Source organism: Sciurus carolinensis, chromosome 18, assembly GCF_902686445.1.
Source record: "Sciurus carolinensis chromosome 18, mSciCar1.2, whole genome shotgun sequence".
Lineage (NCBI taxonomy): Eukaryota > Metazoa > Chordata > Mammalia > Rodentia > Sciuridae > Sciurus > Sciurus carolinensis.
The window spans coordinates 19,329,427-19,344,044 of NC_062230.1; the positions used below are offsets into that span (position 1 = coordinate 19,329,427).

General features: G+C 51.4%; 1 protein-coding gene across 1 annotated transcript; it reads right to left on the minus strand.

The window, feature by feature from the left end:
- Positions 1-2,631: 2,631 nt before the first annotated feature.
- On the minus strand, positions 2,632-14,510 carry Rnf40 (ring finger protein 40). Its single transcript, XM_047534313.1, is given in 24 exon segments — positions 2,632-3,783; positions 3,785-3,874; positions 5,794-5,895; positions 6,006-6,146; positions 7,392-7,517; positions 7,619-7,831; positions 8,031-8,122; positions 8,125-8,179; positions 8,270-8,387; positions 8,474-8,621; positions 8,624-8,900; positions 8,986-9,107; positions 10,001-10,136; positions 10,302-10,481; positions 10,564-10,683; positions 11,300-11,374; positions 11,474-11,620; positions 11,741-11,862; positions 12,383-12,589; positions 13,212-13,301; positions 13,304-13,352; positions 13,481-13,648; positions 14,072-14,270; positions 14,376-14,510. Coding segments are annotated over 23 exon segments (2,997 nt in total). The 5' UTR covers positions 14,204-14,270; positions 14,376-14,510; the 3' UTR covers positions 2,632-3,696.
- Positions 14,511-14,618: the final 108 nt, after the last annotated feature.

Consider the following 14,618-nt stretch of genomic DNA (forward strand, 5'->3'; position numbering starts at 1 on the left):
CCAAGATCCACAGTAAGTCAATGAGGGGAAACCAGAATGGTCAAGATTGAGTGGCTCTGCACCCAGCCAAGCCGTTTCCTCCTATGGCTGGCCTGCCTGGGCCTGGCCTGGGCTCCACACTGTCTGGGCCAGGTGGGACTGCTCCAAGGAATTCTCAATGCCAGGTTCACTTCAGTGCTCTATCTCCTGAGCCTGGCTATGGCCCCTGAGTGGCTGCTTGAAGTCAAGCACTTGTTCTAGCTGTCACCTGCCTCTGTCCCTGTCAGCCAGGGGATTCTTGTCCTAGGCAGAAAGGCGTGTCTCCACAGATGCCACTCTTACCCAGACCCCAGGACAGGCTCTCTCCTACCTGGAAAGTAGGCAGGGTAGAAAGGGATGGAAAGGACTTGCCTACATAGAGGGGAGATTAATGAAAACTCCATATTCTGTGGGTTCCCAGCACTAGGGACACTAAGGCATATCAGAACTAGGGTCAGTAAGGTGAGGGAACTCCAGGGAGACAGCAGATACTGGAATGCTGTGACTTAAAACACTCTGGTTCAGAGACAGCAAAAGTGGCTGTGGACACAGAGATAGTGCCTGCCACAGTAGAGGGCCAGATATTACTGGAAGAAGTGACCTGGAAGATGGTGGGGGGGGGGGGGGTCTCAGGAACAGGAAATCAAATGTATAGAGGCCAGGTGTGGGACGGGCAATAGAGGGCACAAACAATTGAGTATGGACCTTAAAGCAGAGTGGGAATTAAGGGATGTAAAACTAGAGCAGAGGCAGAGTGGGGTGTCTTGTTTGAGGAGTCTAGGAAAAGTGAGATATTAGGGAATTGAGAATGACATGATTCCCCCCACTTATGAACAGGGTTATTTTCAGGCTCAGGAAAGAGATTTGGTGGTCTAAACAGCTCAACTGTAGTCATGGCCACAGAAAAATACACTCAGAGTGGCAAAGCATCAAGAGTCCACTTTAGGGGGTAGAGAAAGAGGACCAGCAGAAGGCAGTGAGTACCAGGAAACCCAAGCAAGTGCAGTGCTGCAGGACCCAAGGGAAGCTCTGGGAGTGGTCCGTTTTAAATGCTGGCAATTGCAGGTAGTAGCCCTAGTCCATCACTGATGTCATCTGCTCACTCAGGAAAAAACAGCCAAGGTCAGTGTTGGCCAAAGAGCTCTGGTTTTCCTATCCCTGTGGTCCTGGGTACCACAGCCACAGAGACTAGAGGAGCTACTGCCAGTAGTAAGGAGTCAAGCCTCCGGTTGGAAAGGCCAGACCAGTCATTAAGACAGACCCTGCCAGCAGCTGGCACGCTCATGGTAAATCATGGTTTATTGAAACTTTTGGCCACCGCTATAGTGAGATTCTGGGACATCTACTCCATTCTCTTTGGTTTGAGCTTGAGAAAGTGGTTTGATTCCTACTTTTCTATTAGGTAGGAAGACTCACAAGTTTTTAGCACCTCCCTCCAATATGGAGACCGACCTTTAGGGAAAATATCTAGAGAGATGATATTCAGTTACTTCCTTTTACTTAAGGAGCCCACGCGGAGTTGACTCCTAAGAAAGAGGATCGTGCTCGCAAAGAACAGGCTGGTCTCCACCTGCGCTCAGGCTCAAGGATCCTCTCAGACGCGGGTCCTATCCACCTGCGCAGGTGGCCGCGTCTCTGTGATGTAATACCCTGAACCCGCCACCCCTGCCCCGCTCCGCCCCACTGCACACCAGTCACCGACACTTCCTTGGCAACCCGATGTCATCACCAGCCGCGGCCCGTGCCTCGGCGAGCATGCCCATTGCCACCAGTCCCGCACCCGAAATCTCCGTAGCTCGCGTCTCCGTCTCCAGTCCGATTTGGTTCAGCCACTGTAGCCCCGCCGAAACTCTAGGCCCCAGGTGGACTCCAAAAGCCGACAAGAGCGCGAGTCCCCATGAAGGCTCGCCCGCTGACAAGGCTCCGGGGTCCCGAGAAGGCGCAACCGCAACCATAGCCATGGCTGAGACTGCTACTCCGGCACCAACCCCAACCCGACTCAGCACCGCCTCAGTAAGGGTTCCCCCCGAAGGCAGACAGCGAGCTGAACCCAGAAACAACGCTGGGCAACCCCGAGGACCCGGTCAGCGGCCTGAGCAGGTGCAATGAAGGAAGTCACCCCGCTAATGTGTACCGATCTGTGCGTCCATAGGGGAGGGGCGGGTGAAGCCGCTGAAGGCCGGCCAACAGATTTGAGTTCACACTCAAGTCTTTGGCCAGCACAACCTGGTCTCTCATACATTTGGGAGGATATTCTCGCTAGGTACGAGTATGGGACTACATTTCCCAAGATGCAGCTCGAGACTTCCCAGCATCCCAATGGCCAATGACTGCCGGAGGCGGGACCAGTACAGACCGCGAGGGGGTGACAGCCTTCCCAATAGAAGGATCTGATCGGTTGACTCCAGTCACCTAGTGCTGCTTGTAGATGCGCTCCCGCCAATGCACTGTTGGGATCCCTGGTCGCTGTTACGCCTAAGCGTAACAGCCTTTGGGGTAGGCAGAAATGGGTTCTCATATAGGCACTGCCCCTCCCTCCCCAGGTCCACAGCAAGTCAGGGAGATGCCCAACAAGTACTACGCTTGGGGCAAGAGGTCTGGCAGTATACTAACTGTAGGCAGAGGGCTGGACGTTTATTCACAACAAGTAACAGCCTATATAAGACATCTCTAGAGCAGAGGCTGCAACCAAATAAGTCCCTGCACCTGTCGGCAGCTCCACCTCCCAGGCTCCTCTGGGTGCTATTGTCACAGTCCACAGGAGTGTATTTGGGCAGGCAGTATGGGAAGCATCCTGGGTACAAGCTGTCAAGAGTGTGTTGGCCAAAGCTTTTCTACCTGGAATGATTGAAAGTTGGCCCAGCGGCTGGGGCTGGTCTGTCCCTTTCCATCCTGGGAAGTTTCAACTCCACTGCAGTTAAGGCCACCAGGATGAAAGCATGGTTAGAGCCAGGGACCCAGTGGAGCCATGGGATATACATGGGGTAGTGGGTATGTGGGCTTGGGAGAGAAGTAGAGATTGGGAAGGGCCTGATTAGAATAGAAATTGATGATCTTGGTTCAGCACTCCCAAGATGAGGGCAGTGACTGCAGCAACTGTAGAGCTTCCCAGAAGAGGGTAGTCGCCCCAGGGGTAGCTCCTTCAGCCCTTGGCACAAGAGCCAGACCAGAATCCAGAGAACTCCACAGGAAGGACAGAAGCCCTGCCCAGGCCTAGGGGACAGTGGGTGAAGAAAGTCTCCCTGGGGCCCATGTCCCAGTCTCAAGCAAGGACTTGAGGACTGGCCCACCCTGGTCCTCACTGTGAGTGTGTAGGTAGGTAGTGAACCTCCTCTTGGGTGGGTGGTCACAGCCTGAATACCCCCCTTAGGGATAGGATGGGTCCATGGAGACAACAGGAGCAGGGTTAGGGCCAGCTTCTGGGAAGCTCAGTTGAGTGTCCTGAGCCCCATGGGAGCACCCCTTAGGCTACAGGGCGAACCTTCAGGAAAAGATGGAACTGAGCCTAGCTGATCCCACTCCCATAGCATGCACCAGGACCCCAAACCAACTAGGTGGGCAGGGGCTGGGCCCATGGGGTCTGGAATGAAGGGTGGGGCCACTGCACCTGGGTGGGGAAGGGCTGGGGGCACAGCCCCCAGGGTCCACGGGTGTTCCAAAGTCCCCTGAGTTTCAGGTTCAGCTGATGTAGACACGGTGGAAGTCGTGGGCACCAAAAGCTGCGTTGCACTTGGGGCACTTCCTCTGGCGGGCCTCATAGCGACCCCCGCACACATTCGAAGCAGAAAACGTGGAAGCACTTGGTAAGGACTGCATCCTTCTTGCGGGTGTTACAGCAGGGACAGGTCAACCGCGCCTGGATCAGGCAAAGGCATCAGCTTTGGAATAACTGCTGAAGCCCAGACCCTAAGCTGACAGCAGGAAGTGGTTCACAGCAGGAACTGGTTCAGGCTAAGCCCACCACACAGCAGACAAGTATAATCCTCACCAAACCTTGGGAGGTGGAATGAGCACTCTATGAACACAGGAACTGAGACTCAGAAGCCAAGGTCTCAAAACTAAAATAGCAGAGTCTGGATTCTCCCAAGGACAAGGATCCACAGACCCAGGCTGGCCTCTTCCACCTGGGTTTCTCTCTTGTCATACTGGCTTCCTCTGGCAAAATCCCAATCCTGACTACCTTCTCTTCAACTGTACCTACTGTCACACCTCAGCATGGTGTGCCATTAGAAATGTGCTACCTCTGCCTCAACTGGGCCCAGCGCTGGTGCAACCCAGACATGCTGCTGTGGGTCTTCTCTCAGCCTGGGACCTCCCATCTGCCACTAGGAGGGTCTCACCTTCAACTCCAGACAGGAATTACCCCAACTCAGCCTTTCCAGTGCTCTTGGAATACCAGGAGACAGCCTCAGAAATTTCTCAGCATCACTCTTCCCTATCTCTCAGACCCTGCCATCAGCACTGAACAGGTTCCCAAGTCTTCATCGTCTTTACTTCATGGCTGCCTCCAGCTATCTCTTCAAGGTCCAAGTGTTTCTTAGAGTTGTCTGTTTTTTGACTCACTCCTACAATCGCCTCACTCTAAGTGGCTCTACCCTCAGCCCTTGCCCCAAAAGCATTCCCTCCCAAATCACCAAGTCCTAGTGGCATTTCTCATGACTTGGTTCACTGCCTTTCCCTCAACTCCCCATGACTTTCCTTCCTCCCAACCCTAGGGCTTTCTCTTCTGCCTGTCACTTAAGCTTCCAGATTCCTGAGAATGACTCTTGTCTCTACTCATGCCACAAACCCTTGCTGAGTGACCACAGTCATGTTACCCCCACGACTAGTTTCTTAAACCAGGAATCTTCTCCAGTATTTCCCTTTCTTGAACTCTATGTATTCTATCTATCCCTGCATCCAAACAATTCTATCCCCTAAATATCTCCTGAACCCCTCTACCGTAAACGATACCTCAAGGTAGCTAAGAATAAGTTTTCACCTCAGTGACTGTAATAACAATCTTGGTGCCACTAGCCTTTACATCTTCCCGTTCAAATCCAACAGCAAACCTATGTTATTTTCCTGTTTAAAAACCTTTTATGGGGCTGGGAGTGTAGTTTAGAGACAGTGTATGTGTGTATGTTTTAAATGCCCTGCAAAAGGCCATGGTTTCCATCCCTAGAACTTCCTACCCCTCGCCAGATAACCCTTCGATGTCTCCACACTGTCTTCAGGTAAGCCAGGCTGCTCACCCCAGCTCCCACACCCTCTGGGATCTGCCACTGCCCATCCTCTCCACTCTTCCCTCCAACCACACTGACAGTCTGTCCACCATTCTCCTAAATGGGGGCTTCCACACCTGCCTTTCCTTTTACCTGAGCCCTTTCATCCCTGACTCTGCATAGTCAACTCACTCTTCAGGTCTTGCCTTAGGTGACATTCCTTCCAGGAAGCCCACTGACCTCCAGGGCCTTCAAGGGCCTCCCCAGAGTTCCCACAGTCCCTCTGGCTTCTGTCATCACATTCCTTATCACTGGTCCAGGAGGAATAAATGTCCCCAAAGGTCAATCTCAAGAGATCTAAGCCCTATCATCCCCCACCTCCTTAGGCACTGTACCTGGCACATGGCATGTGTCCAGCAAATACTCATGCCAACTGTCAGACTTCATAATCAGTGGACAGTTTTTTGCCATCCTACATCATTTCTATGGTCCCAGACTACTCACTACAACTCTCTCCAACCCATCTAAAATTCCTGACTTGAGGGGGCACAAGTCAGCCCCACAGCCCCACCTTGTACTCCTTGATCTCCTCCTGAAGAATTTCATCGGCATCTGCATACACCTCCACCTTCCTCTGTTTTTCTAGCTTGCGCCGCAGCCGTGAGATGTCCTCCTGGAGCAGCAGAAAGGCTAGGCTAAGGGAAAGGGTCCTCACCCTTGAACCATGTGCTTCATAGTCCAACTGGGGACCCTTGCCCACCCGCTCTCTCCAAGGCACACCACCTGAGCCCTCTTGAGGTTGAAGCTCTCTTTCTCACGAGCAGCCCTGCTCTCTGCCAGGCAGGGCTGGATCTCTCGTAGCCGAGTCTGCACATGCTCCAGCTGTACCTTCAGGTCCTCAGCCAATTGTGCAGCTTCCACAGCCTTAGGTGGGTGGGAAGGGAAGGAGAGACCCTTTGCCTGAGCCTACAGAGCTGTGTTCCACCAATGTTTGTGTCAAACATTTCACTGGTATCTGCACCAGAGCTGGTCCCACCTCCTGATCCTGCCTCACCTCCTACTCTCCCTCTCATTCCCAACACTGTTCCTCACCTACAAGATGCTCTCTCTGGTTTCTGAGCCTTCACCAGGCCCTTCTATTTCCCTGAACTCCCCCAACATAAAAGCAACTCCCTCTAGGACTCAGTTCCAAGTGTCACCTCTTGTAGGGCTTCCCTGCCATTTTTCATACCACCTTAGTTTCCTTAATAAAACTTACTGTGCTCTGAACTGGCACTGTTTTATTGTTTATTGGCTTGCCATCTACCCCTCAGTAGTTCCAGCCTTGACTGAAAGGCAGGGGACCCTCTTGTTCCCAGTCTCTGCAGTGGTCAGCACAAGACAAGAGGCATTAAAAAAAAAAAAAAAAAAAAAAAAAAACTGTTTCATATGAATGGATTAACTGGAGAAGATAGAGCAATAGGGAAAACAGGATGAAAATCAATGTTAACAGCTTTAGTATAAGCTAAATAACTTTTATGTTTAATAAACTATTAAAAGACTACCATCCCTGGGGTGGGGATGTGGTTTAGTGGTAGAGCACTTGCCTAGCAGGTGCAAGGTCCCAAGTGTTCAATGCCCAGCACTGAGAAGGAAAAAAAAAAAAAAAAAAAAAAAACCCATCCCCATACCCATTGACAGTTATCCAGTGAGTGGTTATATGGGTCATGAAGCCAAGAGCTGGACCCAAACCCTAGCTCCACTCTTTTTTTAAAGTACTTTTTTAGTTGTAGATGGACACAATACCTTTATTTTATTTATTTTTATGTGGTGCTGAGGATTGAACCCAGTGCCTCACACATGCTAGGGCAATTGCTCCACCACTGAGTCACAACCCCAGCCTTCCACTCTTTCTGAAGCAAGTCAATTTGACCTCCTCAGTCTCAGATTCCTCACATACAAAATAAAATGGGGATGATAACGAAAACCATTCTGGTAGGTTTTGTGATAGAAATGTAACCACACATGTCAAGTATGGCACACAGGAAATCTTTTGATACTTGTGAGCTATCCTATGGAAGAGGCAGAACCAGGGAATTTGCCCCAGGCCACCTGCATCAGGTTCTCCAAGCAGAATGGGGAGGATATGAGCCAGAGGCCTAGGTGGGCCCCCTTTAGGTCCAGCCTCACCTTCCTCTTGTTAAGCTCTAGGGCCTGGCTGCGCAGTGTCAGCTCCTTCTCCACGCCCCCTAGGCTGCCCTGTAAGGCCCGTTCTTTTTCTTCCAGTTTCTGCACAGTCAGCAGTTGGGCATCAACCTGGGGGGAGAGGTTGGGCGGGGGGGGGGGGGGGGGGGTTGTTAAATGCTAGGAGTTCTGCCTCTCCCACTCCACCCTGCAAGCTCCTGGGCCAGACATACCTGGGACTTGAGACCAAGAACCTGCTCGCCCAGCTCATCCTTCTCCTCCCGTAGCAGTTTGTGAATCTGGTTGGCCTTGATTCGCTCTGACATCAGCTTAAAGTTGGCATCATCCTTTTCCCGCAACTGTTGGAGTAGCCGCCCATTCTGCTCCTGCATATCCTCAAAAGCCTGACCTGTCACATCCATCTCTGACAGCAGAGCCTCCTCCTCCTGCAGCCAGTGGGTAGGAACAAGATGGAAAGTGCTAGGTGGACAGAATGGCCGGCGGGGGGAACCACAAGAAAACATGGCAAAGCTAAGAACCACAGTGGACCCAGGACATCAAGGAGTCACATCTGCTAAAGGCATCCAACCAAGGGCTAAGGAAATCCCGATGTCAGAAGCAAGGGGACCACGAATGGGCTTATACCTGTTTGGTGGCACCCAACTTGCGCTGCAGGTGTTCAATCTGTTCTTCGGCCTGCCGAATGCGCCTTAGGGCATCCTCATCTGCAATCTTTTGCTCTCCCTTCGATCCCTCTCTTCCAGTTCTCGGATGCGGCTCCGTAGCTCATCAACCTACAGCCACAGAAGGGAGCTCTCTTCACTGATTTCTGCTGACCTAGGGCCAGTCTCCCTGCATGCCCCACATGCCCTACCTGCCCTCACCTCAGCCTTGGCCTTGCGTTCAGCTGCCATAAGCTGCACCTTATCCCGCTGCTCCTTGGGTGCTGACTTGTACATGTCTAGCAGCAGCTTCATCTCCTTCTGGCTTTCCTGGGCCTTCCTGGGGAAGGGTATAGGAGGAAGGAATGGTAAGTAGGGCTTAAGGTCACTTGACAGGGATGAAAAGAGAGAGCAATAGGGCCTCACTTGAGCTCTGCTCGGAGACCCTTCAGCAGCTCTGACTCCTTCCTCTTGGCTTCTTCCACTTTGGCCTTCTCCCGATCTACCCTTGAGAGACCTGAGGCTATAGGTGGAGGTCCTAGGCCAGGCCCTTCCCGTTCCCGAAGTTCCCGCTGGGCCTGGCCTCAGGTTCTCGGCCCCGAGAGGAGGGGCCCTGGGCCCCAGGGGTTAGGGCCTGTGAATCCTCTTCGGAGGGGACCAGCTCCTCCTTCTTCACTGAAGAGGTAGTAGTGGTGGCACCAGGGACTGAAGTCATCTCCTTTCTGCTATCAGGAGTACTAACAGGGACTGGCCCACCCTCTTCTTTCCCTGGGGTTGGAGCACTGAGGCCAGAGTCCTCTGGGTGGCCCAGGTTTGGGATGGAGTGAGTTGAGCCACTGGCCTGGGCCCGGAGCTATTGAGAGAGAGGAAGAGAAATGAGGTGAGCCAGTGCTTATTGGGGTCCAGCCGAAGTTTTTCCCAGGCAGTCACCTCCTCACCTTGCCAATCTCAGCCTGTACTTCCCGAAGCTTCCGCTTATACCGCTGGGCATCCCCTTTAAGTTGGTGGTTGTGATTTTGGAGACTGCTAATCAGGTGACGCATCTCACGGTTGATGGGTCCTGGGGAAGGGTTGGGAAGTAAAGGTGTTGAACTGATCCCTATATTATGGTCCTAACCCTTCAGTGGGAAAAGAAGCTGAGCCAGAATCAATACTCTGTCTGTGCAGGAGGGGTAAAATGAGGTCTAGAGTGTAACTAACGTAATTATTGATGAAAATTTCTCTAAAAAGTAACTTAATACTGCCTATTTGTATTATTCTTGCTAAGATAGATTTTTTTTTTTTTTTTTTTTTTTGGGTGCTGGGGATCGAACCCAGGGCCTTGTGCTTGCAAGGCAAGCACTCTACCAACTGAGCTATCTCCCCAGCCCTGATAGATTTTTTTTTTAAATACCTCCATATTTCCCTGTATGGAAGAGATAACTAACATTCATTAGATACTTAAACAAATGTCCTTCTAGGTGACATCTGTCTGGGCTCCCCAGTCCAAGCTATATGCCCTCTCCCTTTCCTGCTTGGTATCTTCATCACTATTTAATGTACACACTTTATCTTTTCCTTGCCATCTGTCTTCCCATTGCCAAAACCCTGTTCCATAATAGCAGCAATTCTTTGTACCTGGTTCACTATCATAACCCCAAAACCTAGAACACAGCCTGGCTCACAGGTGGTATTCAATCTCTATAAAATAAGTATCTGAGAAAGAGACACCAGAAGATCAGAGAAACAGATGGAACTGATAGTTCATGTTCTGGCTGAACCTGCTCCATCAGTCACCTAGGCTGGTTATGACCCTCACCAAGCCTAAGAGCCTGGTAGTACAGTCCTATTTCTCCGAGGGAACTGAGGCTCTGTAAAAAGAAAGGGCTCTGCTTCCTGCACCTGAATAGCAGCAGCTCCAGCAGGGTCCAGCACCCCACAAAAGGCCCCAATTCACCATTTTCCACCACATACCCGCCTGCTCATTGGCCGCCAGGTTCTGTTCAAACTCGATGCGCAACATCTCGTACTCCTTGCGTACCTGGGCCAGGGTGTCTTCCAGCTGAATAACTTCCGTGCGCAGCTTCTTCTGGAGCCCCAGCTCGTCACTCTGTAGGTTGAGGTGTTAAAGACCCATACAACCCCTCAGCCCCACCTCAGGCCTTGGTGTCCCAGGAAGAATTTATTCCCAAGGGACCCCTGGCAGGTACACAGGGCCTCAGAAGCCCAGTAATATTTCAACATTATGGCTTGGCCTTCACTCACAATGCCATACCTCCATGTGCTCAATGTGTCGCAAGTGGGAGTTCTTGGTGGCCAGCAGCAGTCCCCGGGCCTCGTCCAGCTGGGTCTTCACTTGCAGAGACTCATTGTAAAGTAGTGAGAACTGGGCCTGCAGCATGCGGTACTCCCCCGTCTCCCTTACCACCTCCTCAGGAAGGCTCCGCAGGGCCACCTAGGGGAAAGGTCAGAAACAGGCTTATGGTTCAGTCCCTACCTTGTAGGCCCAGGCCTTCTCAGCCCCAACCACAGCCCACCTTGAGGCGTTCATTGGTCCGCACAGCACCCTGAAGTTCCGTCTGCAGCTTTTCCAACTCTGCCATGCGGCTATTGGCCAATTCCTGGTTTTCCTCCAACTCTGCATTCAACATCTCAAACTAAGGAGTGGGAGAGGTTGTGGTTGGCAGGGCCAGGACAGGTGGCATGTTCCCCTTACCCACAATCACACACTCCACCCAAACTACCCTGTGCAGTGCACTGATAGATTCTGTAGCCCCAAACCAAGGGCTTTCCTAAGATCTCCCACCTGTCTGGTTTAGGGCTTCAATATTGCATGGAGTACTGAACATTGGGAGCTAAAGTTCTTAACCGAGAGGGAGTCAAGGAAGCATTCCCAAAAGACCTGAAAAACCAGCTGAAGCAAAAGGCAAACAGAGCAGTGACCCTGGGATGCCAAGGGACTCCATAAATTCCCATTTATCTCTTTCTGGGCTTTTTCTCTGTTGTACTTATAACCAACTGATGTACTATTTTATTTATTTGTCTACTCCTCCCAGTTAGAACCTAAGATCCATGGAAGTATTGATTTTTGTCTCTCCAATCTGCCTAGTACTTAACACTTAGTCCTAATAAATAAGAAGATAAATAAGTGAAAAAAAAAAAAGCTCCAAAAGTGACAGGGAAGGGGCTCTGAGGTAGACATTTGCCCTTAGTCCTGAGGGAAATTTCAAGGGAGGGCCAGACAAACGGACTGGGAAGAATGATGTTGCTCACCTTCTGCATGCTGAGTGTGATCTGGCCCCCTTGGAAGCCTGAGGAGCTCCCAGACACATAGTAGCCAGAGTTGAGCTGCAGAGAGAAGAGAGAGAGGTGACGGATATGAAGGGCAGAAGCTAGGGTCCCAAGTACCCAATCCTGGTTCCATCTGCCCTAGCACTTCAGCCTCACCTGCTCCAAGGCCTCTGCCAGGTGCTTATTGAGCTTTTGCTCCCGCTTACGCAGCTTCTCAATGTCCCACTGTAGGTCTTCCACTGTTGTCTCCATCTCTAGCACCTTAGTCTCTGCTGATGTCACTTTATCCTGGAGCTCAGAGTACTGGGGGCAGTGGACAGGACAGATACTTGGATAAAGAGACTTGGCAGCGTGAGATTTCTGTGTGCCATCTAACCCAAACCTACCCAGGTTCTAATTCCACCCCAAAAGCCCGACTCCCACCTCCAATGAAATGCGGTGGTGCTTCTCCTGCAGCTGAGTAGCCAAGTCCTGTAGTCGTCGGTTCTCACGGCCCAGCTCCCGGGTACGTGCCCGAGCTGCCTCACCAGGGGGCTCACTGTCCCCTGGGAAGGCAGGGCCCAGGTAAGAATCAAGCCCTGGGCAACAGGGCAAAGTACTAACTCATTCTGGAGTCTGCTATGTGCCCAGTGTGATCCACCAGCTGTCTTGCCAGTTTCTCATGACAAAGCCAGGAGTCTACCCCCACTGTACAGAGGAGGAAACTAGCTCAGAGAGAGGAGCCATTTGCCTAGAAAGCCCACACTACAGAGGCAGAACTAAGGCTGGGAGAAACTAGCCAACCTGCAAAGCCTAAGCACTTGTTGCTCTGCCTTGTGGGTCAATAGCTACCACCGAGATTTACAAAAAGCGTTCTAGCTAGGTCTCTAGTTAGAAGAAGATGGCACTATCAGCATCAACAACTCCTCCATCCAGGGAATCAAAGCTGGAATCCCCATCTACAGACTAACCTTTTCCCCCCAAAACATTCCTTGGGGAATTCTGGGCTCAAGGCATTAATAGATTGGGGGATAGGAGGACCACAAAGATATAGGTGGAGACAGACACCTCTAGGGTAGGACTAACCTCGGCTGTATACTCGCTGACACAGTTCCTCCACCCGGCGCTGTAGGCGGTCTGAGGCCTCTACCACCCGGGACACAGCTGCCTTAGAGAACTCCATCCGGCCCTGCAGTTGTAGCTCCACTTCCTCACTGCTGCTGGCACCCAGCGCCACCACAAAAGCCAAGGCTGGCTCACTGAGAGGGGGCCTCAGCTGCATTGGCAGGGGCTCTGAGAAGGATGGACAGATCCTCATGAGAGTAACAGCAGCAGTGACTACCAACCTGTACAATTTCTAGACTGAGCGCTTCAATATGCCATGACTCACTTAACACAATAATTAGTGCCCTGTTATCCCCAACTTGACAGTAAGACAACTGAAGTTTAAAGAGTCAATGTCATTTCCTCTAGGCTACAAAGCTACCAAATTAATTCCTCAGAGAAGCCCTCTACCTTCTCAGTACAAAGCAGAACCACACACGTGTGCACCTATACTTATTCTCTTTCAGGAGAGCCAATAATTTTTACTTATGATTTTTAGTCATTTCCTCCATAACAGGAACAATATTGTTTCTACCTGTCTCTGATTCCTTCTAATTCAAAATAATGTTAAGTGCACAGTTAACACTGAGTACTTTTTGGACTTGATGAGTATCAACACAACTGGCACTATGAACAAAGCCAAATTCTAAAGTCTTTGTTCTCATCCATGGCAATTTGCTACCGAAACATGAAAATAATTTCTTGGGGGGTGGATAGGGTGGGAAATCCAGGAACCCAACATCAAAGTCTCCCATGCCCCAGGACCTTTCCCAGAAGTTAAGCTTCTCAGATCCTAGGGCTCTGGTCCTACCCCTCAGCTCTGATGTCCCTGGCTCTGTGAGAGGGATCACATCACGTGTCGGCCCCTCCTGAGTCCCAGGTGCCTCTGTCCCTGCAGATGGCTCCCCTGGCTCTCATGGCATCGGAGAAGAGCTTCTACAATTTCATCCAGCTGAAGGGAGAAAGCACCAGAAATGTTATGAATCCCTCAGTGCTTTCCGGCACAAGACTCCTTTCCCAGCAGGTTAAACTGAGAATCAGCAACTGAATCAAGGCTAATTGAAAGCAGAAGGCATCCACCTGGGCCCAGTAGCGATTGACAATGAGGAGTGTGGCATCATCTGTGGCCTGACGTTTCTCCAACTTTTCAATTCGTTCTCGAAGCTCATCTTCACACGCTTGTCGCTGTTCCAAACGCTCTGCCAGTTTCTTGTTCTTGAATTGCAGTACCTTCAAGTCCATCTCCTCCTGCCAAGAAAAATAAAGGAGTCAAGCAGAGTGTCAAGCAGGGCTCATAAACCACCAAAAAACATAAGGAAAGCAACTGGAGTGGATGGAAGGGTGGTATTCCCAAACTATCTGTGAACAGGATTTAAAGAATTTCAGATATCACAGAGAAAGCATCCTGATTATAAGAAGGCTCAAGTTATGCTTCTGCCTCTGTCCCCAACTGAAGTTTTTGAGAAACCACACACCCTCTGGGACCTGTTTTTGTAACTGCACAGGGAAGGCAGATATCGTATTCTTCGTTTCCTTCAAGAAAACATGCTATAAAGGGAACTTTTCTAAGACTGGGAATCTGGCACTAAGATTCTGGATGGTTTGGGCGGACACCAGAGATAGGAGAGGTAGGCAGCTCAGTTCTGAAGACTAGGGCAAAAGACTACGAACCGTGGAAGAGATGCCCCCAAGGCGAATGGGTTCGATAAGAGTAGTTGTGGTCTTCTCCTCGCGGCTCATCTTCTTCTCTGGGGGCCCTGAGCCCCCGTCGCCGGCTGCGCGTTTATTGCCGGGACCAGACATAGCTGCGGCAGCGAGGAGCGGCGTAGGGTTCCCCGAGGGGCGCGGACGAGGGCGGCACTTCCGTCACCTGCAGAAGACAGAGCAGAGATGTGGAAGCCACTGATGCTCCACAGCCCGGAGCGGTCCCCTGCACACACCTGATACATCCCGCCCCGCCAGCCCGCGCCCTCACCGACAGCAGGGTCAGACTAATGCCGCCATCTTGGATTTCACCGGACGTCACCGGACCTCCTGCACAGGGCGCAGGCGCCACAGACGACACCGGATGTGTCGAAACGCTCTCATTTCCTGTTTTTATTCGTCGCGCTTGGTCCCGCCTCTCGGATCATTTGATTTCTTCCTGAACACCTCCTCTTTCACTGGGTGATTGGTCAATAGGCAGTTCCCATGGCAACTGACACCGAACTCCCAGTTT